The 24,369-nt window shown below is 37.0% G+C and overlaps 1 protein-coding gene across 1 annotated transcript in view; it reads left to right on the top strand.

The window, feature by feature from the left end:
• DPYD (dihydropyrimidine dehydrogenase) overlaps nucleotides 1-24,369 on the top strand; it is a 349,307-nt gene that overhangs the window by 66,857 nt on the left and 258,081 nt on the right. The window contains exon 4 of the mRNA XM_026853962.1: nucleotides 18,539-18,626. Coding sequence (XP_026709763.1) covers nucleotides 18,539-18,626 — 88 coding nt within the window. The remainder of the gene's footprint in view (nucleotides 1-18,538; nucleotides 18,627-24,369) is intronic.

Below are 24,369 nucleotides of genomic sequence, written 5' to 3'. Positions count from 1 at the left end.
GCATCTTAACTGACTTGATTTAAGGAACTACATTTCTGCATTCAAAACTGTAACTGACCATTTTCAGGATGAACACTAATCACTGGAGTCACAATGCAGACAAGTTTTATGTTAGTTATGTTATGGTTTACAAAATAGTATTTTTGAAAATGCCTCATTGGTTCATGGTACTTGGTTCAGGTATCACTTAGCATTTTTGTCTGTTAGTTAGTAAGGCAAAAGATATGTCACTTATTTTTAAGCTATGGTAATAAGGCTAGGTTCTGAGCCTACAGAAAAAATCCTGCTGGTCCCTATTAAAGGAATAGCGACCTATAAAAACAGAAAAGTTCAGACCAGCTGTGTTATAACAATATTGCAGAAATAAGTTTGTGAAGTAACTGAGGATGTACCAATATGAAGATTTAGTACTATACAGAGTGCACTTTGATAAAACATAATGTAAAATTAAACATTTGCATTTTGGAATATGGCTCAAATACCTGTTTTCTTTTAAAAGGAAAATGTGGAAAGGAAAAATCAGCAAATTAATATTAGTATATTTAAAACAGAACTGTGGGTCTTGGAGATGGAAATGCCAGTCTCAGAATTAGTGTCCATAACATTCTGAAACACTTGGGCTCTTGGGTTAGGTTTGGCATGAGAATTTTGGCCTAGCAAGGTAAGTGTCTGTGTTAGTTAATGCTTGAATTCTCACAGAGTCAACTAGGTTGGAAAGGACCTTGAAGATCATCTAGTCCAACTGTTAACCTAGCACTGGCAATTTCCATCTCCACCACATCCCTCAGTGCTATGTCGACTCGACTCTTAAACATCTCCAGGGATGGGGACCTCACCACCTCCCTGGGCAGCCCGTTCCAAAACCTAACAACACCTTCTGTAAAGAAATACTTCCTTACATCTATTCTAAACCTTTTTCTCACTACTTTTATTTTTTCCTTTTCTCTCCCTTTTTCTTAATCCACATTTTTCCCCTGCTTATCCTCGCCCCCCCCCTCCCCGGACACAGTGTATCAGTAATCTAATCTATTTCTTCAAGAATAAGATGGTAATGTTTTACTTTATATTCATGTAAATTAATAAAATATTTAATAGGTACTAGCATGAGCCGTTATGAACTATGTAGAAAGGTGGAATACTTGGGGGCATTTGTCACATATAATTCATATATGCCAACTAAATGGACTTCAGATCTTTTAGTTGAGATGGTTTGTGTTCCACACCTTACTTTACATAGATTGTGAGACTATGGAAAATGCTGGAGCTTGTTAAATTTTTGTCCTAATAGAAATATTAAATCACAATTTCTAAAAAAAAAGTCTGATTTGTTTGTTCTGTTGGAACATGAAAATTGTTTGAACTATTATTATTTGTAATGTTTGTATTGTGAATTCTGGTAGTAATGACATCGATGCATTAACAATAACCCTTGCAAAGCAGTACTGTGAACTATAGTTGAATGATTATTTTGCTGAATCTGAAACCAAAGCACAATGTTTAAATTTTTGATTGAACCTGCCTCTATTGAGATTTATATCTATACAACGACTTATGCTTATACTATGGAAAAAGTGTATGTTAGAGAAGGATTAGGATGGGTATAACGTTACTGGTGTGGCAATAATAGGATTCATCCAGCAAAGAAATGACTTCAGTTTAAAATATATGAATAGCTAGTGCTATCAGGAGCTATTCAGAAAAAATAGCTTTATATTTTCATGCTAAGCAGAAAAATGCTGGTGATAGTATAGTACATTCACTAGGCTGATGTTGAGAAATATGTCAGGAGGTTGTGTAGAACTATTTTCAGGTTCAAAATAATCACTCTAGAATTTCATTTGGCCATGTAACATTTTTGTGTCTTCACAAAGGCAACACACATGCAATGTTAAGTAAAAATTTAATGTGTATTTTTAATTATGTGCTAGAAAACTACTAATTTGCACTAATGATAGGGAGACCCTTTTATGAATTGTGCAAATTAGCAAGTGACCAAACACACTAAAAACCCTAATGTTTCATATAGTGTACTTAATCCGTTTTGACATTTGTGGTTCAGTGTTAACTGTTTATGCTAGTACATCATCTTGCACCATGCTAGTAAACATTCTCAAGTATATTTTAGCAAAGATCATGCTGTGCTATTAGTAGAGCATTTTGCCAGAGCAGTGTCCCTCCTTCCTCTTTGCTGAAAAATGGGAGGGTTATATTGCCTTACATAAAATATTGTGCATATTTCTATTGCTTTTGTTTGAAACTTCAGACAGAGTTTTGTGTGATCATGTTTTGTAAACACAGATGAGTAGAACTTAGGTTGCTGGATTTTAGCATATGTAAAGCACCAAAATGGATTTGTGGAGAGATCTTTCAGAAATGCAGACAGAAATTCTGCTCTTAATTACACTGATTTTGATTTTTTTGGCATTTGAGTAATTGATTTTTTTATTTGAGCAGTTGCTGTCAAACTCCTATCTCCCTGAAAAGCTCCTGGGTTTCAAAGGGACTGAAGAGGATAGTCGTGAATAAGGAAATGAAGACAAAAAAGTTTTGCTCCTCTTCATTCCTGTCTAATGCAGAAATGCAAACCTCTCATGATTGGCAAAATATCCCATCCTCTGATTATGCAAAAAATTGCTTTGGAGTATTGAAAATAATGAGTAGAGGCTATTTCCAAGAATGTGTTTCTAGTCATAATGTGACTAGTACATTTCAAGCCTGTAGTGAAATGAGAAATAGAAGAATGGATAGCTCTTCTGCTACTCTAGGCTTGAAAAAGAAAACCAGATTGTATTTATTGACTAAATTACAAGTGACTAAACACCCCTTACTTCCATTTATCGTCTTCTGTTCCACCTCTTCATGTTATGTAATTGAACATGTATCAGCAGTGCAACTAATACACAAGTTGATTGTTGGTTTGAATTCATATTGATAATCTTTGTTGAACTGCATAACTTTAGCCAGGACTCATAGACTGAAGATGAAACCTCTGTAGTTTCTAGTATTTTTAGGTACCTTCCTTGACTGAACAATGTTTAACACCATCCAGCCCCTCAAATACAGCCCTTGAATATACCTGAAATGGGGCTGGAGTGGGATTCTAACACAAATATCTTTCCTTCTGCTGCTTAAAACTTGGAAGCCATTATCAAGATGCCTTCATGCAGGCAAGCTAACTACTTTTAAAATTGCTAACCAAACAAGTCCTGACTGAGAAAATCTGGTAAAGCAGCAGCATCATTCACAATCAGAACTCTTAGCAGCCTACAGTAACTCCAAATTGGAATATATACTGCTGTGATCAGATTCTGCCCAAGGAGTGGGGGAACAATACCTAGGCTTGCCTGTTGGCTTCTCAGAGCCAGGGATGCAGGAATGGAGCAGGCTGATAGTAGTAACCATCAAGGAGTTTCTCCTGTTGTCTTCATTCGTGGTGAGAGCTGAGATCCAGGGAAGCATGGAAGGCTTTTAGCAACAGTAGTACTCAGGACAGGATGAGTGGTGGTTGTGCAGTGCTGAAAAGGGCATGGGTATAGAGCTTCAGGATTCTTACTGCAAAGACCTTTAATAAGGGCTATTTGAGTCTGCAGGTATCGTCGTCTTTTAACATTTGTACAGAGTGAAGAAAACAATTATCAGCCCTCACTTAAGGAAACGAGGCACTGGTAAGGAAACTATACTTGTGATTGCATTGGTATCATAGGCTGTATTGTAGTATCCTATAAATCCTGATACATGAAGCTGCTGGAAGTTATCAGATGTATTCATCAAACCCTGATGCTTTTGGGTTAGAAAAGAGCAACGTTAAAATCGCAGCGTCTAAGCTTGGGATGCAGGAACAATTGGGAAATTGCTAATGTGTACTCTGTGTGTTTTTATGTAGAGAGAGGAGGTACTAATGGAGGGTGGAAAAGCAGCACTTTGTACCAATTCTTAGGCTTTCAAAATGTCTCTGTGTGACTTGTCTGAGGAATGCAGTATTTGGATCTTTGTGGAGTACTTCTTTATATATCAATTTAAAGATTTTTCTGTAATTGTTTTCAAATAACTGCATAAAAAAGAATTGCCAAAAGGCAGACATCTGCTCATTTGTATCAAGAGAAGCTATCTACCAAAAGAGAATATTTAAATCCTTCCAGCAGGTTTTTGAAACTGCAATGCCTTTGGGAAAAGGGAAAAGTATGCTTTTTCAGTTGCACTAAATTTACAGTCCTGGGATTGCTGTATTTGGTGTAGGTCTAACAATTTGAGCATGTACAAAGAAGTACAGTGCCATATATTAAAGATCAAGTGATCTATTGAACAACGGTGAATCAACAGATTAATGATTTTTTTAATTCATCCTAAAATTTCTCTAAGCTGTGTTTCTCTGGGAAAAAAAAAATAAAATCTTTTCATATTTTCCAGACAGCACTTAACTGCTGAGCCATCCCAGAAAATGTATTCATTCTTATGCCATTAGCTTCAGTATGGGAGGAAATGTGGCAAATACTTTGACTTTTATATATAATCTTCTTAAAAGGATGTGAAAATTCTTCTTACTTAAGTTGTGAGGGTAAAACGTAAAATGCAAGATTTTTTGTGCCTTCCTTTTAGCAACAAATGTTTGCCCTATTTTTCAAACACAGATGAACCGATTGTGGTCTAGTTGCCACCTAAGTCTTCTTGACATTAGCAGGCCGGTGCCTTTTCTATGTTTAGCTGGTAGATGAAGTTTTGTTTGCCAGTATGCATCCACCTAAAAGGCCATGCTACAGTGTTTAGAAATCAAGCCCTTTAAAAAATGTGTTCAGGTAGTTGGATTTGAAAATCCTTATATATGATACTCTCATATTTTACACCCTTTGTGTATTGTTTTTTTAACTGGAGTTCTTTTATTTACCCTAATTTTGGAGTGACTGATAATAAGCAGACATAAATTTTCCACTTTTAAAAGCCATTATTTAACACACTAGGAGAAAATGCCAAGATATTGTAAACCTGTTAGGTCATCAAGTCTAGCCTTCTGTCCATGTAACTTTACAGTAGTCTTGGTTGGTGAGACTTTAAAGGTTGAACAGCTGTCTTACATCCTCAATTAGAGTAGTGTGCATATAGGATTTTTTCTGCTCTGGATGAATGAAACTGTGGTAAGACTGAAGTATGCAGTGCGGTGCTTCTGTGAACCAGCCTTGCCATCAAGAGGGTCAGGTTCTAAATTTATTTGGTGACCACTCAGATCAATAGAAGGTGAGCCTGCATATTAACACTACGTGTCCATATGTTTTGGTGGAAAAAAAAGAAAAAAAAGAAAAAAAAAAAAAGAAAACCTTTTGTATTTAGATTATGTATTGCTTTTATGTAAATATCAATAGTATGGAGAGTGATTTTTGGCTATGTCATTTACATCATCATACTGTGAATGTTGTAAAATTCTTCACAGTGAAGGTGAATGTAGCACAATCTAGATATAGCACATACATATCAATTAGTTTTAATGAGTTAGTGTATTTCTAGTAAACAAATAAGACTGAATTTTCAGCTATCTACTATTGACATATTACTTATATCTTTAAACTCAAGATATTAAGAATGCAACATTGACTCAGTGTAATTTGTAGAGGGTTTCTCTTTGCTTTGTGCTGACCTCTGTAGTTTGCCTATATGATTTCTGTTACTGTGTCATAAAGCTCTTTTCATTTCCTGAGGGGATACTGGTTTGGAATCTTTACTTTTTGTATAAATTTAAGGTAGACAAACAAAGCCAAATAATTCCCTTAAACAGTAGAGCACACAAGAAACTGCCACTTTTTTTAAAAGATGCTTTTATATTATAAATGCATATATTACTTTCCTATGGCTAAAAATATATATATAAATGATATGCAGTTTAGAAAATTAGAACCAAAATAGCAAGCCTATTTCCTTTTTCCTGGCTTTTGATGGCTGAGCTTATTAACAAGTGATGGTGTTATTTTGCAAAAGAAGCTGTTATTTTGCAAAAGAAGATGGAAGGTAGTCATAGTACGCATGCAATTTGTAGAGAAAATATTAAATCTTAGAATTCTCTGCTGAATTCTTGCAGTTGCCACACCACTAGATCCTCTCAAGGAAAATACAGGAGTGGCACATTGTTCTCAAATATGTAGCTGCATCAATTTTAAGGTGAGGAGAAGAGTGAGGACACTGGAGCTGTTCCTACTAGTCTGGGTGCTGGGAACTCACTTCTGGAAGACTTGCATTAGGTTGGTTTGCCAAATTGCTTAAGGGCTTTCGTTATAAGCAAATGAACGGTCTAACTGAGTTGGACTGGGGGCTATGTATATTAAAAAGAAGCACACTTAAGCAGTCTGATAATGAACTTCAGTGTTCACCATCTCCCAGGACTGAACTTTGCTAAGTATACTCTGGTTACGAGTTTTAAAATTTGGAGAAAGATGGTTGACTAGGGCGAATAACGTATCTCTTGCATGGGAAGAAGCATCATTATCAGCTTCACACTGGAAATCTGACTGACCTATTTTCTTTAGAGTTTTATAGGAGCAGCCAAAAACATTGTATTTTTTCTACAAGTCTGAAAACAAGGGAAATGGAAACTTTTGAAACTTTTATTTTGAATACAGAGTTCAATGAGGTAATTTGTGCTTTTGTCTGCTCCCAGAGTATGCTCAATATAGGGTCAAATGTTCAGGTGACACCAGCAGCAAAGCCTCCTGAAACCTCATTGGTCTTTTAGCCTCTTTATTCTCTTCCCCCCACACCCCTACCCCTTGCTAATAGCATCATGGGTTTGGAAATGGTGGGAATGCATTGTGTGCAGTGAGCAGTGAAGCCTGCCTTGCAAGTGGCTGGTTTCTAGATCAACATCACATCAGTTCTCTGGGCAAATGGCAGATTGATGGTAAAGAGAGAGCCAGAGAATTCTTTGGCACTCAGATCCCCCCAAAAAATAAGGGAAATATTAGCTTATTCTGCTGTTACTGACTTTCCCAAGACCACTTCTCCACTAAGGTTCTTTGTTTAAATCACTCTTGCGTAATTGTGGTGGAATTGCTGGCATGCCTAAATTGCAAGACAGATGAGCACTACTGGTCTGATCATTAGAGTCTCCGTGGTGCTGTGCTGAGGAAATAGTTTCTTCTGGGTTTGTAGTTTTTACCTGAGAATGTTTCCTTAAATTTGCAAGTAATGCATTTTAGTTACATTGTACTTTCTATTATAAAGTTTATATATGTTATTATTAAATGTATCAAATCTTTTCAGTATAAATAAATGGTGGATGTGTGCTCCTGTTGTTAATGATGTATTGTACAGAGTACCATTTGTAAGATGTGCATAGATGATGAAGGCATTTGGGGAGAAAAAAATGTCTGAACTTGTAAGGTGTACTTTTCCTGCAGTTGAAGCCAAAAGAGTTTCATTGACATTAATATAAACAGACAATAGGTGTTTCATATGTTGAAAAGGTAATTTACACAGGATAAGAATCATGCCACATAGAAGTAATTTCTTCTCTCCTAAAAAGACTAGAAATAATCCTTGATATAAGTCAAAAACTCTGTAACACTTCTGTGAGAATAGTCCAGGTGAAAGAAGATTATTGTGTACAGGGCAAGCTATAATAAAAACTGTCAGTTCTGTCAACCCTTCTGTCTAAGGTCTATAGAGGATTAAAAGGATATTGAACATCATGTAACAGCTGTCTCCTATGTGAAAGGGATCACTATTGTGGTGAACATAAACATACCTGTTAAAAAAACTCCGTCAGGCCAGGTGTGGCTGAGCTACAAGTGGTTGGTTTGACAGATAAAGTGATGCTTTCAAGGACTTGAAAGAGCACAGTCTGAGTTCTAAATAGGTAATATCACAGTCTTATCAACTAATGTGTTTCTTTTGCACTACTGAAATAATACTGGATACCATCAAGTTTGGTATAATAAGCAACAAACTATATTGCATTGCTATGGTGTTGAGTAAACATTAATTACTATGTAATGTGAAATGTAATTGGTGTTTCCAGAGAAGTTGCAAATTGACTTTTAGCTACTTTTTTTTTTTTTGTAACTCTAAAAGCTCTAAGGCTAAAATAAAAAATATTGTTGTTAACAGTAATAATAACTTTAACTATACTTAGTTTTGCTGGACAGTTTAATGAATTTTGAATGTTGATTAATACCTCTGAAAACACAGCACTTCATAATGCTTAATATGAAACAAGGAAAAATTAACAATGCTTAGAATGAGTATTGCTGTAAATCTGCAATACTTAAAATTTTTGTATTTGAAATTAAAAAAAAAAAGAGTTCTTTCAGTTCTGAAGTGAATGGGGAGGAAGTAGTCTACCCAATATATCCTTTACGCAGAAGGTGCAGGTTGGTTTGTTTGCTTTCTTTTTGTAAGAATGAAGTATGAAAACTGGATAGCTATCCAGATTATGGAATGGATTCCTATGTACAGGTACAGGTGGCCCTCACATTCTTCAGTATGGACTTTTAATAATTACAGCACCTGCTTTTCCCTAAGCATTCATGTGTTTGGCCAGTGGTGTGGGTATAAAGATAAAGCTGAAAATTAAACTCAAAATAAGTCATTTTTTTCTTCCAAAAATGTAATCTGTACTTTTGTACATCACTAGGTTCAACTTTATTTCCTCTTACATTAATTTTAAATAACTAAATTTGAAGACCCAGATTCCCAATGCTTTTTATTTCGTTGTACAAAACAACAATCTTTAGGTCAGTTATGTACTAAGTCCTTCTGGAAGGAGTTTACAAAATCATTTGTTAGAGACCAATGGTAATATCTTAGCCAAACACTTGGGAGCAATTAGGCCATGGAATAGCATAAGATGGTGAGGGCCCATTGCCGTACCTAATCTTAATTTCCAATTCTAATACAATATTTCAAAATAGAAATTCAAGCACCCCGTTTGTTGACTTTTCAGTTTAAACACATCCGGTAACACTCAGAGTATTGTATAACACTATGTAAACTCCATAGTTTTGTACAGAGCTCTTGTAGGATTGTTTTAAACTTCTTAACCCTAGCTGGCTTGTTCACAACAAGCAAAGACAGCTTCTATAGACGATTTATTTAAAACAGGTTAGGAAGAGGTATGCAAAAGTAAGACACATTTTATGTTTTAAAAAATCAAACCCAAATCCCGAGACCAACTGTCAGCTTTTAAAGCCAGTGGACAAATCAATATATTGACTTTTTAAAGCTAATTGAAACCAATATCTAGCTTGTCGTTCATGGGAATTGCAAAAATGTAGCAATTTAAATACAACCTTTTTGAAGAGGTACAGTAATACTGCCCTGGTCTGGGACAGAATATCAATAAAGAGACCAACCAAAGTTCATTAGGGAGATCTCACAATAAGAAGGATGAGAAATAACTGAAAAGATGAGGAGGAGACCAGGAGTCTCCCGAGCACATCAGTACTGTTTTCAATGATAGTTTTCTGTGACAGACAATACCCAAACTGGTAACTGCTGCTTGAGAATAACCTCAAATTCTTGTGGATGGAAAATAGGCTGATCTTGCTAGGACTTATAATACAGAGACAGCAGTTACTTAGTCTGACTTCCTCTCTCAGTTAGTGACACCAATAGTGTCAAGAATGAGAATCAAAGCAGCATTTGACATACCATGGTTGTGAATGAAGCAGAAAGAGAAGATTACTATTTTTAATAGCTCCTTCCAAAACACAGTATGCTGATAAACTGGAAAGAAAACTTTGTCACTTGGAGATGAATGCAAGAAGTGGAAAAGATAGCATTCAAATGAAAAATGAGAGGTTCGTTTTGTGTCATAGGTTATGGAGGCTATGGTGGAATAATTGCTGCAGATAAAAGTGTGTAGATGAGTTTGACGTAAGAGCGCTGTGTGGTACATGAATCTGCACACGCTTGTCAGGAACTGTATGGTTGACATATCCTATTTAAGATCTATGACTAAGGAAGAACAAATAGGCTTTGACACTCACTGGACTTCATGCCTTTATTATACAATCTGAGAGCATTCTATACCTGCACTGTGGCAATATTTTTTTTGTGAGACATTATCATAATAGCTTTGTTTTTTAAGTCAAAGAACTCTGAACGTTGTAGAGCAATATATAACAAATGTATTACAAAACAAAGCATAAATTTAAAGATGCTGTAAATAAATTACCCTAGTAAAACTCCAAAGAAGAGGTAGCCTGTGTGGGAGCAGAGGAGCTAGTGAAATGTATTCCATACAGATTCTGGTACTGGTGATGTTAAAATAAATATATTTTTAGCAATAATATTGATTTGGTATGAGCTTCATATAACGTAGTTGCTAACAGAAATGCGAACCATTTATTTGATTTGCTTGTTCACAGATTGAGTTTATGAGGAAGCATAAGGTGGTTGAAATGATTTGCATTATATCTTAAAACATTGTTTTGTGTTTCTGATATGTCAAAAGGACGCTACAACTTTTCTGATTTGGCATGTGCTGATATACATGCTTTGTGCTACAATATTCTGTAAGCCACGCTGCTTTTTCTATTTTTAATCAACTATAATTTCTATAGCAGTCTTATTCTGTAACATTATAAATTGGAAAAATATGATTAATGTAATAGTATACAAGCTATATAAGATGAAGTGGGTGAAAGGCAGTAGTCTTTGAGGCTATGTTGCAATATGGTAAGTGAAGAATTCTGTGTCCCAGTAAAAAGACAGGAGGAATATAAGAGCTGGCAGAATATAATTTCCCATGAACTGACTCTGGAGCAGGGTTCTCACTGTGGGGCGGTGCTCAGAGCACTGCCTCTGAGCTGACTGCGGAGCTCTGCCTGGCTGTGTTCCCACCATTCAGCAAGTGTTCAAGAGGAAATCCCACCAACCTACTTTTCTAGTAGCATATGTCTGATCACAGACTGAGACAGCACGATCCTGAGTATGCGAAAGAGATGGCACTAGGCAAGGGCAGTTTTAGTGCAGGAGCCTACCAGAAATGGACATTCCGAAGGGCTGGATGGTGGGTAGCAAAAACTCAGAAGATGAATTGAAAAGTGACTGGTGCACACTCTTCCTGCACCACTGTTGTAAATACCTGTTGGCAGACATGGGGTCATGGTGTTTGGTTTTTTTTTTTGTTATCAACATTATTCATTAAAATGGAATGATGCTGAAGAATGATAGAAAGTTACAGGACAGACAAGTGGAGACGTTTCAGGTGAATGGGGAAAAAAGACCAGAAAACAGGAAGACAGCCAAGAAGATGCAAAGGGGAGAGGAGAGTTGCTGCATGGAAGGAGGATTCAAAAATAGATGAGAAACGAAGAATTATGGTCTTGTAGAGCGCCAGAAGAAGAAAAGAGAAAGCTAAGTCATTGATGAATGGAATGGAGTCCATGTCCATATGATTCACTACCTCTTAAGTGTCTGAAAATAACCTTGTCTGTAAGTGCCATTATTCTGCACTAAGTAGGAGGTTTTTGTGTCTGAAGACTAACTTTCAACTCTGAACATTTCTTCCTTTCAATAAAAAACACCTCCCTTACACCTCCTGTAGCTACCAGCAGCAATGTCCTATCTGTCTAATTCTGTAGAGTGCCTCTATTTAAAATTTGCTTCCCTAACTTGCTTATCTTAAGTTGCTGATAGAGAAGTCATCCTGTTTTCTGTAGGACTGTAGAAGGCTCACAGGAATCCTAGGAGATTAAAGAGGCAACAGTGATGATGTGAGAGTCTTTGCTGCTTTCTTCAGATATGAACTAGTATTGCAAATTAGCATGATACTGAATGTGTTTATTATGGTTCCTGTGCATTGCTAACAGGCTGGGCACTTGTCTTTCCAGTATTGCATATCCAGGACCATAATAACTGCTTGTTTGTATAGTCTCTGTTCACTGCCTTTTATACAGTTTCTAATGCCCTTTGTGTTCAGAGACATTTCCTGGGGATTATTATCAGTTTCTCCTATGGTCTAAAATTATATATTTAGAGTTGATTCTAATTTAAGATTATTTTGTCTTCACTGTTGCATTGTACATACACAACAGAGTTCTCAGCCTTGCATGTGAGAGTCCCTTCTGCTTCTTGACTTTGAATGAAAACAAATATTCCTCTAAGTATCATTTATCTTTGGTACTCTTCAAGCCCGTATATCAGCTGTTACTGTGTTTTGGTATTTAAACCTGGAAACAAAATCTCCCTATTGCTTTATAATATTTTTCTATCCATTGTGAAGTGTAATGAACAGGAAGACAAAAGGGCATAGGATTTTTTGTTTAATTGTTAGTTTTGAGTGTTTTGGGTTTTTATAAAGAACATAATGACAGCAAATCTCTTGGGGTTTTTTTTACAGCTGACAGCAATAAGTTCTCACCAATGACTTTCATTGTAGTAGAGGAATTTTATCCTGACATCTTTTTAAAATGGGTGTATATATGTCCAAATTTCTGTTTAGGGTTGTCCTTGACCCTGTACAGCAAGATCAAACAGGGAGAAGAGAGCCTAAATTCTGCAAGATTAGCCATAAGTGGTTAAAGAATTGAACCTCAAGAGAAAAATTTATGTGATGCTCTTAGTTTCTGTCATCAAAGGCAATGGGCATTCAACCTGGGAATTATAGATTTATTTGAAAATTATAGATTTAATTCTTCCTTACATGTGACTTTCTTATTCCACTGTTTACCATGTCCAACTCAGGGTTTAGAGAGTGGTGCAAGAGACTTTGAATCAAGAAAAGTCTTGTCATCAGAGTTGGGTCTCCTGTGCAAACTGGCCTCTAGTTCATTAGGTGGGATCATCTCTGCTGTTGTCTTAAAAATGACCAAACCCTCAGGAAGTGTATACAGAACATAATTATCAAACCTGTGTAAAACTGTTATGTGGGTATCTGGGCTATTTCTCTGAGTAGTGGATAAAGTTTTAGAAACTTCTACAAATAGTAGAGCTGGAAGCCTATTTTCCAAATGAATGTTTATGTCTTGCAGAAACTCACATAAATGGATTTGGGTTTAATCTGCTTCCAAACCTTTGCCAACAGTAACCACAATAAATGTTATTTGGCTTGTTCTGTGATATATGAAAATTTGATAGGTTTTCAGCAATGATCTGTTGTGGAATATTACTCCAGATTATCTGTTTCACCCCTGGCCTTTCAGCATACATATGATTGCACTTCAGGTAGTATTATTGCTAGTTAGATAGACAATCGTTTGCTGCAATGTTAGGTAATGATGTAACTACACTGCCCTTCTTTGTTTAAAAGCAAAAATGTTTAAAGAGCTGGTCTAGACTTAGAAATGAGACTATCTCTTGGTCAGATATTTTAACTTTAAAATAAAATACTGGGTAGTATTTCAACAATTGAACAATGAAAACTATAAATTGGAAATTAGTCTTGGCTGTGGCTTCCTTTTCTCTTTTTCTTCTGTATGCAAGAGTAGGGAGCTAGTTTCTGGTATCATTTTGTCCTAAGGGAAAGATTTTGGTACAGAAATGTCTTACTTTTTTATCCTTTCTTTTCCTCATTTGCTTTCTATTCCTTTTTATGCTTAGACATACCTCATGATTTCTTGCATGTTTTCTCCCAATGGGTAGTATGTGTTCCAGAAATTTACAACTTTTATTTGTCTATTCCATTTTTCTTTTTTATTACATGAAAAAAAAAAAAAAGACAACTTTTGAGGTGCCCTTTCCTTTTATTGGCCTCAGATGTTTGTAATCTACTCCTGTGTTATGTGTTTTGTGTTTTTGTTACTGTTTTTTTTTAAATTATTACACATACTATTGGAGGCTGATTGAATGAGTTTTTATGTGTACATGCATGGTTTTAGGTGTTTTATTTTGCACTGACAAAATTGATAGGTACAAACCTGATAGCTGATAATGTTGGGCTACTGCATAAGTATCCTTCACATATATTATTTTGTGCCTGAAAGAGATTCATGAGCACGCACACCTTAAACGATAAATAACTTTAGTGTTGCAATGTTTAGAAATAAGAAGTTAAAGATTTTAAGTTCACTGGGGATACATATGTATAATTTAACACTATTCAGTAAGAGATGTAAATTTTGAGCTTAGATGTGTGGGAAACATGAATTTCTGTCATTATATACTCACAGGCATGTCTGTAAAGCTATGCCAAATGATATTTGCATAAATATTTATATAAATATGCTATACTTGCATGGCATTTGTAGGGGTTTTATGTCTAACTTAATTTACCATTTCACAATGAGACTGAGTTGAATCAACAGCTAAGTGATTTCAAAATCGTAAATATCATTCCTTTTGAGTTCCTCAAGTTGGGGTTTAGTGGTGCAATGGCTATGGTGTTGTCTTTTACACAGAAAGTAATATGCATATGAAGTGAATATGTTATCTTTTAAGATTCAAAATTGCCTATATCTTTTTAAAGGAGATGCTGTTCCATGAAAAAATAGGGGAAATATTGATAAAAGGGTGTTTTCTGATAATTGGAAGGATTTTTCCTGCATTTTTACTAAGAAATGCTGAGATACATACTCTGAGATTAGCATGGGTCTGGCGTTGCCTAATGGTCTATATTTATGTGCAGTCTAGAATAGTATAACACTTAAAAACATGGCTGTTTCATTTTGGTGGGTTGTTGTTTGTTTGTTTGTTTTAATAGTGAGCATGTAGCTCTTCATTTAAATTTGGTAGGAGCTTGCAGGTGAATTAAGAGAAAATTGATCTAAATTTCTAGGTTGTTGTTTACCTTATTTTGAACTAAAAACATAGTAATGGAATAACCTTGTAAAATGAAAGGTGGGAGGACAGTTAACAGAAAAAGGAAAAAAGTGTAATACTGTCTCTTCAAATGGGGACATGCATGTGGAATTGAAGTTCATGGTAATTGGCAGTGTATTCCCTTAAGCATGGTATTTTACCTGTGATTTCTGAAAGGATCAATCACTTGCAGCAATTTATGTAATAACTTTCTGGTGGGTGATTCTATTATTTTATTTATGCTTTTTGCCTGGTTCACCAGAATGCGATACCTTTTCTCCTTGGTAAAGTAAACGCACTCTGTAATATATATTATGGAATGGTCAAAGAATAATTTATTGTCAGATAGGAAAATAGGTCAGCACTAATGTCACTTGATGATCAACCCCCCCAAGTTTAATAAAACACCTCACCAGCATGCATTCTGCACAGTGCTTGATGTTTTATTAGGACTACAGTACCTTACAGTACCTAGCTATAGCGGGAGTGTAATTACTGAGCTGTCAGGGTGATAAGTGGGATTAATGGCAGCCTGGTGCACTTTAGTCTGCAGAGTGCTCAGAGAATCGGAAGATGGTATTATTATAAGAGAAAGTCTGGACTGGCATATTCATGGCACCCTCCCCTCCTCAAAGCTCACATTCAAGTTTGCACTACCCACCCCCCCAGTAGCTGACATTTTCAACAGCTGTTATTTCTGAACCAGCTCAAAAATCAAAAGAGAAATAATTTGGTAAAGATGCTTGCTAGCCACAATGGGTAATCTGTACACTGCTTATACTAGGTGCCATTCTAGTCAGTTTTGACATGAGATTGTTCTATATATAATCCACAGACATGTATTTTATGTGAAGTGCAGTTCTTTCGGTCTGGGATACAGGACTGTTGTGTTTTAAAGGAAACTGCATTTAGGAAAGTGAAGAGCAAGAAGTCATAATGGAATTGTCTTTTTTTAAATGCGTGTTTTTCCACTTCTGTTATTTCCTTACTGCATAGACAGGCACTATGATCATCTGAGCCTTCATAGTGGTGTGTTTTGTCTAGTGTATCTCCTTCTTTCCTGGCTTCCAGTACTAAAACTTTGCTGTGTTTCAGTCTGCTTAGAATGCTAAGAGCATTCTCTTGACTCGGTGCTCTGGCCACATCAACCCTTTGAAATCCCCACTGGCCTGCCTTGGCTTGTTAACGCATTTCTAATGTGTGCCTGTCAGTGGGTAGTGCTGGGCAGTGGTATTTAATGGCCACAGCTAAACCTGCTGGTGCTGTTCTGGCAGAGCCCTCTGACATCCCAACTAGTTGAACTAGTAACCCACTATGGTGTTGAACCTGGATTTGGCTTTATCAGATTTGCCAGCTTTTGCAGCCTGTGAGACCTGTTTTCCTTTAAATACTTCCTCTGGGACCTTTCCCCTGTAACTAGTTCTGTGAGAAAATCCAAATAGACACTACCACTTGTACCTTCAGATTTGCTGGTGCCATGGTGTCAGCAATACACAGCTAGATGATAATGAATAGGAAGATGAAAGACTAATTAATCTTTTACTTAAGTGACTTTGCCTTCTTTCTTATTCCACCCTTAATTGAAAAAACAAGTAAAAAAAAAGGAAAAAAAGTAAAAAAGCAATGCATGCAATTGACAAAAGCCAGTTTTTCTTTATGTATTTCAGGCATTTACTTTTAATGTGCTCTTCATTTTTTTTGTGTGTAGTCCATAGGCTTCTTGCAGTATTTCTGTGTTTGAAAATATTCTGCCCTAGCCAGTTCCAGTGTTAGCTATCACTAAATAACAATAATTAAGGTGGACTTGTGGTATCTATGTAAGTAGTTGTGCTGAGATAATATGCAAAAAGCAAATTTTATTTAATTTTCCATAGATTGTTAAAACCACAATTTACATAAATTCTGAATGTTAGTAAAACAATATCGAAAGAGCATCTGGAATAACTTAATGAATTCTGAGATAATTAGTAGTGTGGCATTTGACCTGTGATAATCATTTATATGTAAAACCAAAAGTGTGTACAAATACCTTTGTGTTTAATAGAGAACCATTTTACTCTTCAGCTGACTTTTTTTTGTTGTTTGTTTACTTACTGCAATTTGCATAGACTACTCTGAGGGTTTAATCCTTAGATGGGACTTGTGCAAGCAACCATGGATGACTATGCAGGAACAGACAATAAATTTTTGTTACTTAGTATGTTTTAATACAGTTATGTTTTGTTATTAGGGATGACAAGAAGAGGGTCTTGGGGATTTTAGTTGGGAGTATGCATAAGATTACTGAATTGTTTTCAGAGGTCACAGATATATCACTGGGAACTTGTAGAAAAGTGGTTTGAAAATTTGTCAGCCATTCTTATGCTTTAGCACATACAGTACAAAGTAATTCCTTACACTGTGGAAATACTGTTGCTGTTGTATGGCATTCCTTGGGGGTCAGTGATGGGACCAGCGCTGTTTAACATCGTCAGCAACATGGACCGTTGGACTGAGTGCACCCTCTGTGCGTTTGTTGACGACACCAAACTCTGTGGTGGTTGACACACTGGAGGGAAAGGATGGCATCCAGAGAGACTCAGACAGGCTGGAGAGGTGGGCATGGGCAAACCTCATGAAGGTCAACAAGGCCAAGTGCAAGGTCCTGCACATGGGTCAGAGCAATCCCAAGCACAAATACAGTCTGGGTGATGAGTGGATTGAGAGCAGCCCTAAGGAGAAGGACTTGGGAGTAGTAGTGGATGGAAAACTGACTATGAGACAGTAATGGGAGCTCATAGCCCAGAAACCCAACTGTATCTTGGGCTGCATCAAGAGAAGTGTGGCCAGCAGGTCGAGGGAGGGGATTCTCCTCCTCTACTTTGCTCTCATGAGACCCCACCTGGAGTCCTGTGTCCAGTTCTGCGGCCTCCAACATCAGAAGAACATAGAGCTACTTGGGACGCCATGAAGATGATCAGGGGACTGGAGCACCTGCCTTGTGAGGACAGGCTGAGGGAGTTGAGATTGTTCAGCCTGGAGAAGAGAAGGCTCTGGGGAGACCTTATAGCGGCCTTCCAGTGCTTAAAGGGGACATACAGTAAAGATGGGGAGGGGCTCTTTATCAGGGAGTGGAGGGATAGGATGAGGGGTAACGATTTTAAACTGAGAGTAGATTTAGATTAAATGAATAAATTCTTTCCTGTGAGGGTGGTGAGACACTGGCACAGGTTGCCCAGAGAAGCTGTGGCTGCCCCCTCCCTGGCAGTGTTCAAGGCCAGGTTGGACGGGGCTTTGACCGACCTGGGCTGGTGGAAGGTGTCCCTGCCCATGGCAGGGAGTTGGGACTAGATGATCTTTAAGGTCCTTTCCAACACAAACCATTCTATGATTCTGTGTCTGATTGTCTAACATCTAGAATTTAATCCACAGCGACACTTCCAGAACTTCATTAATAAATTCAGATTCACAGCACAGATGTTTTTCAGATAGAAAAATGAAATGGCCAGGAGTTTAGCAATCTTGTATTCCAGGGAAAAAAATACTTCTGTGTAATTAGATGTTTCCTAATAATTAGATATGTGTAGTCCCTATGTTTGTAACGGCACCCTACTGCCTTCCTTTATAAAATGGAGTCAACAGAATGTAACCAAACAGTGTTGAATGGAAGTCAGTAATAATCATGTAGTGCTTTGAGGTTTTAAATAAAAATTTCATGAAAATGCTCTGTATTACTCCTTTGTGGCTTATCTTCTACTATGCTAACTTGAAAAACCTTATGCTATTGGCAACATTTGTATTCCATGTCTCCTTGACACATTTTCTTTTATTCCTGTAGATGCTTAAAGTGTGCAGATGCCCCCTGTCAGAAGAGTTGCCCAACTAATTTGGACATCAAGTCATTCATCACAAGTATTGCGAACAAGGTAAAATCAGACTTGCAGTTATACATGGAAGCAAATAACAGCAGTTACTTGCAGTTCTGGTAGTGAGATTGCATTTTAAGGCTTATCTTTGTAAAGTCTTAAAAAAAAAATAGTGTTTACAACAGATGCTTTAAAGTTCAACACTCAGCTAATTTTTAATCAGTTTTGCTGCTGTTCTGTGCCCATACAGATAGTGTATAGTGCAAATCTATTTCTTCACGTCACTTTTTCTATAAAGTTTTTGGTTTTGATGGTTTTCAAATACAATGATACTCAAAAAACTGAGAGTTGCACTGTAATTATTTAACTTTGCTGTTACTTGAGATATTACAGTTATAAAACTTTTCTTTCATTAAATGTGTTCTTATTTTAAAGAAGGGATTATAGATTAAATTTGCGTTGGGCAGAAATTTCTCATGAAGGTGGTCATCTCAAGGAACATTTTCTTGTAGTTTATATTAAGAGGCTCTGGTTAGTGGAAATGTAGTCAGTCACTTTGACTATTAATAAAATAGTACAAGAATAAATTGAACCCTCTATTTGGAGGTACTGTACCTTTTCCTTTCTTAATAGGCTATTATACTGTAATCATAATGAAATCTTAAAAACGTTATTCTAACTAGGGGTTTACAAATTACTTATAACAGTCAGAAATAGAAATAAATAAAGATGACTATGAAGTTGATATGACAAGATTAATTAGGCTGTCTGGGAGAGCATAAAGATGACTGGATATTGATTGCCCCATACCTTTTAAAACTTACTTCCCATCTGTGGAATCATTAGCTGCCATATGATTTATTTGTCTGTATGAGCCCAACTAGACTGATAATCTACTGGGTGTGCTACAAAGATTTTCTGGCTGCATTTTATGCTCTAACATGTCTCACTGTTAGATACAGCTGAAAGGGACAATACAGGTAAAGCTGGAGTGAAGTGGGCAACAGCAGCACTGCCGTGTGCAAGTTAACAGCCACATTACTGCACTGTATGTTGTATGGAGAAGACACTGGTAAATTCTGCACCTTAACAAGGAACATTAGGATAAGAGGAGATATTAAAATACATGTATCAATCCTAACATAACTATGTGTTGATGTGGTTTACAGTTACTGGCACTGTGCCCAGCATCTGCATATAGACTGTTTTCTTATATAATCTGTATGCTGTCACTGCAGTGTTTATTTTCATGAATGTAGGCATCTGTTTGCAACCGTAGTATAGTATGTGGCATATTGCTGCTTATTATTTCTTCCAGGCATCGTGAAGCAGGCAAATTGAACAGAGAAGGTACAAGGCACTAATGAAACTGCTGGTCCCTATCTCGTCATTGTGCTGTAGTTTGTTTAGGAAACCTAAAGCAAATTTTATGAAAGTATTTTATGAGGATGGTATTTTCTTATTATGGAATAGTTATGCTACTGCTTTGGGTAGGATAGAGTGATGTGTTCTTGAGGAAAGAAAAAGGGCTTGATTATCAAAATATAAAAGGTGGGAATAAGGAACCGGGGAAGATGGACTGAAGACTGCAACAGAAGATGTCAGAACTACTAACACTAGCAGCATCATGGAACAGTAAATTTGGTGGGTCTTTTAGACTTAGCCTCAGAAATACCATGCCCCTTTGTGCCTTGGCAGAAAGGGTAAGTCATTTTAACAGTTGATTAATTCTGAATTCTGTGAATACATTACAGGGCAGAGAAAAACAAGGAGGGGTGACTGCAGAGCTTTGAGAGTTGCGTTTTGGCAAAATTATACTGGAATAATTTTAGGAAACTGCCTCAGTGGTATGAAGTGAAGTCTTTGCCCTGCTGAAGCCAATGGGTACACTCCTACAAGTTTTAGTAGGGCCAGATTTAACCTGTAAGATGGTCAATGAGGTGGATCAACCCTATAGACTTTGGACTGTTTGATAACTCTTTTTAATCATCTTGGAAGCTGCAAATGCTAGGTTAGATGCTGGTTTTGCTCTAAGCAGGTCACCTGATCCCTTACTGTTTTATCAGGAAATCCTGCTTTAGAAAAGAAGTGCAGTGTACTGGTATTCTCTCAGGAGAATTAACGTGCTTTACAGGGAGATCTAAGTATCTTAGATTACTGAAACGTACTTACAGCCTTTCTTTTTGAACCTTATCCCTATCTTCTATTAACATCTTCTGTAACCACTCTAAAACTAGTTTTTATAAAGGGAATACAATGGTTTTGGTAACTGCTTTTACCTCATGTTGATGTCTGATAATTGCATAGACAGTGGGAAACATTTCCACGCGAGATAAAAAGTCAGCTAGGTGTTTTTGCTAGCCAAGATCTTAGGATGGGAATTTGCTTGCCTAAAATCAGCACTGCTTCTGTAAGTCCAATTCCAAGTGTGAGTTTATATACAGTTTTACCCTCTGCTTTCTTTCTCTACTTAACCTATTAGAAGAAATCTAATATAGCATGGTTGTGGAAGCATTTATCTTCAATAACTCTAATCCTGACCTTAAAAACAAATAAGCAAACAAAAAAACAAACTGAACCAACCAAACCCAAAAAAACTAGACTTGAGAAAAACCTGCAACCAGATATGCTTAGCAAATAGCCAAAGTCATGGGCTGAGAAACAAGTCTCAGAAGTCCTACATATTTGTGGTCTCCATGTCAATGGCTGTACCTCCTGTAATTCGTGTACCAAGCAACTTCTCGGGGACATAAACAATGCATATTGGGTACCTGACCTTGACTTGATGGCTGCAGTCTGCTAGCCTGAATTTTCCTTTTGATGAATTAGTGTCTGATGCCTTTGCTAGAACATACTTATTTTATAACAAATTCTGTTCTTCAGAAGTAACAGTAAATTCTTCTGGTTTCCTTTATCAATAAGATTTTTTTTTCTAAGTATAGGTATGTACTACTGCTTTTACACTACTGGACTTTGAAAATCCTTGCTTTCTGCCAAACAATCAACAGATATAATAAGATGGAAGTAGAGAGAGGGATACCAAAAGTTGAAATGATTCACCTGAAATCATGACCCTGGCAGAGCCTGTGTGAGAGCCCACTATCATGGCTGCTCTTGCAGTGTGCTCTCCCCTCTTTCATTGTGCTGCTGTGGTGGTCGGAGTACCTGCACCATATGCTTTTAGAGCAGATAGAAAACTAGAACAGTGTGCTTTCGAAAACCACACTAGAACTTCTAATTTACAATTTTGAAAGTTTTTAATGGAACTTTCCATTACTTTTAATGGAAAAGTAATTTTTCACTTTGCTATGCATTTTCCTAAACTTTTATTGAAATAATCATTTTGATATCATTCAGCAATCTGCTTACTGAATATTTTTGCAATATTGTCATAAAAATATTTGCTTCACATGATCAAGGATATTTTACATGTCATTGAAAATACTTTTCAAAATGATGACTCTTTTTTGCTCTTTTCACTTTGTAAATAAACTTCCTTTTTTAATCCAAAACCTGATAAATATATCTGGTAGCTTCTAGACAAAATAAATAGGTGAACCATAGAGCATTCAGGTATTTGAGGTCAATAAATCCAGGAAATTGGGGTATGCTTTCTAGGCTTATTGAAGTCCCTGTCCTGCTTCTGAATCTTTCTTCATCACTCACTTGAGAAACTCCCTTCAGCAGGTTACCCATCCTCTTGTTTAGAGGGGAGATTCAGTTCAATAAATTCCGTGTCCTCATCCCTGTGTAAGCAGTAAGCAGTATTACACACAGGTATTTATTTAAACACGATTCATTATTAATATAGAGTATTTAGACAACAGCATACTGAAAATGAATTACTTTGTCAGGTTATTTAAGAGCTCTATTGTATGTAGTTTGTTTTGTTGGAAATCTGCTATAGTAATCATAAAAGGTCAGGGATTCTTGTTCTCTTAAGCCTGAGGCTTTTCAGATATTTACAGACCATGTACAGTGTAGCTGTTCTGGCTGTTCTGCCATTAGACCTGAGCTCAGGAGTGGAAGAGGGACAGGGGAGGAGGGGTTGTTTCTGGGTTGAGAGGGTAATTGAATTGCCAGACTCAATGAGCCTTGAGCCTCTTTGAGAAAAAGGATGTCACTTATGCTGTATTGTGTTAGCTGCTGTGACTCAGTAGAGTTTAGGCCACAACTTCCATTCTCTTTTTCCATACAAACTGGATTACAACTCCACTTTATAAAGGTACAATCTATTCTATTGTGTCTTTGCAGTCTGTTTCTCAGTTCATACAGACTGCTTGCAATTGCGTCTCTTGGAGACCAGACTTCAAATTCACCATGCACGCATTACTACTTTTGTTTCTAAACATCAGAAGATGGAAAACAAGTATTCTGACTTCCAGCTCTCATCTCTTTAAATACAGCCTTCACATTGCAAAGTGTATATTCTTTGTTTTATAATACACAAGTGCCATTTTAGTTATTTTTCTTTAAAAAGAAAACACACACAAAAAAAGTATTCAGCTGCTGCAGTAGAAAGCTTTGCCTCCCTACCATTGAACAAGTACCAAGAATGGTATTAGGATTTTATGTCCTCCTTTCCCTGTCTTGGTATGTCAAAGCAAGGAGGACTTGGTAAAATGGAGCTCCAGCACCCATCATCCTTTAGGGCTCTCAGAAGCAACTATTGTACATCAGCAGAAAATCCTACAGCTTCCCAGAAGCAACTCAGCCTGAACCCTTGCAGCCTGTCCAGCTTTCCTCCTGTTAAGCAGACGTGTGTGCCAGAGGAAGCTGCCCATTAGAAAGCAACATGCTCTACCTTTGTACTGTTCAGTGAGACAGCCTTGGAGCTTTTTGTTATCAGACACCTTTATGGTTGAGTAGTCACATTGAAAAACAACTGTTGGTGCAGTTTAGGCATGGGGATATTAAGTTCTGTTACATGGCACAGGCATAAGGAGTGAATGACTCAGTGTTTATAGGCTGAGTCTATAATGAAGAATTAGGGGTTCAGAAGTAACTTTTGTGTTATCAGTACTCAAAAAATCAGACTTTGTAGCCCTCTGTTACTAGCTCTCAGATTTTTATCTCAAGTTTTGCAGTATTACAGTGATTCCTGACATTGATTTAGCAGTCTTCTCCTGACCATCTTCTCCCATATCCCTAAATAATAAATTGGTCTGAGCTGACATGTCAACCATTTTCTAACAGATTTTGTAGGTGGATGTAAGCTTTCTGGTGGCCAGCACTTTAAAAATCCAGAAAACCACCAGAAAACCAAAAAAAGCCCTCCAACACCAACAAAGCCACGCTGCCCTCTTGATAAAAGGTTGTCCCTGGACTGTGCGATACGCTGATAGGGAAATGGGGGAGAGAGAAATGAATGCCAGGAACAGTACAGAGAATGCTGCGGAACACAAGTTTTAGAGCTTTGAAGGAATGTTTAGGTTTAAATGAAACTGAAGGAAATGTGTGTGGGTTTTTCGAGAGGGAAATTCAGTTTTCCAAGGGAGAAATGGGAGAGGAAACTAACTGGAAGATAGAAATCGATACCAAGGGATAAGGGTGAATCTGAAGTTGGGGAGGTTGAGGGACTAAAGGAAAAAATGTTTGTGATGATATACTAGAAATGAGAAAGAAGGAAAAGTGGGTAGACAAAGGAAAGCAAGAGACAAAAAGCTGTGGAATCATTAAGAGAAAATGAAATGAAGGAAAGATTGTACGGGAGAAAGGGTGGTGAGAGACATAGGATTATGACAGGTGAGAGAAACTGATGGTTTTTCTGTGCCAGAGGAACTGAGTAAATTAACAAAGGACA

Source organism: Athene cunicularia (assembly GCF_003259725.1).
Source record: "Athene cunicularia isolate RWA chromosome 8 unlocalized genomic scaffold, athCun1 chr8_part1, whole genome shotgun sequence".
Lineage (NCBI taxonomy): Eukaryota > Metazoa > Chordata > Aves > Strigiformes > Strigidae > Athene > Athene cunicularia.
This window is presented reverse-complemented; position numbering and strand designations above follow the sequence as displayed.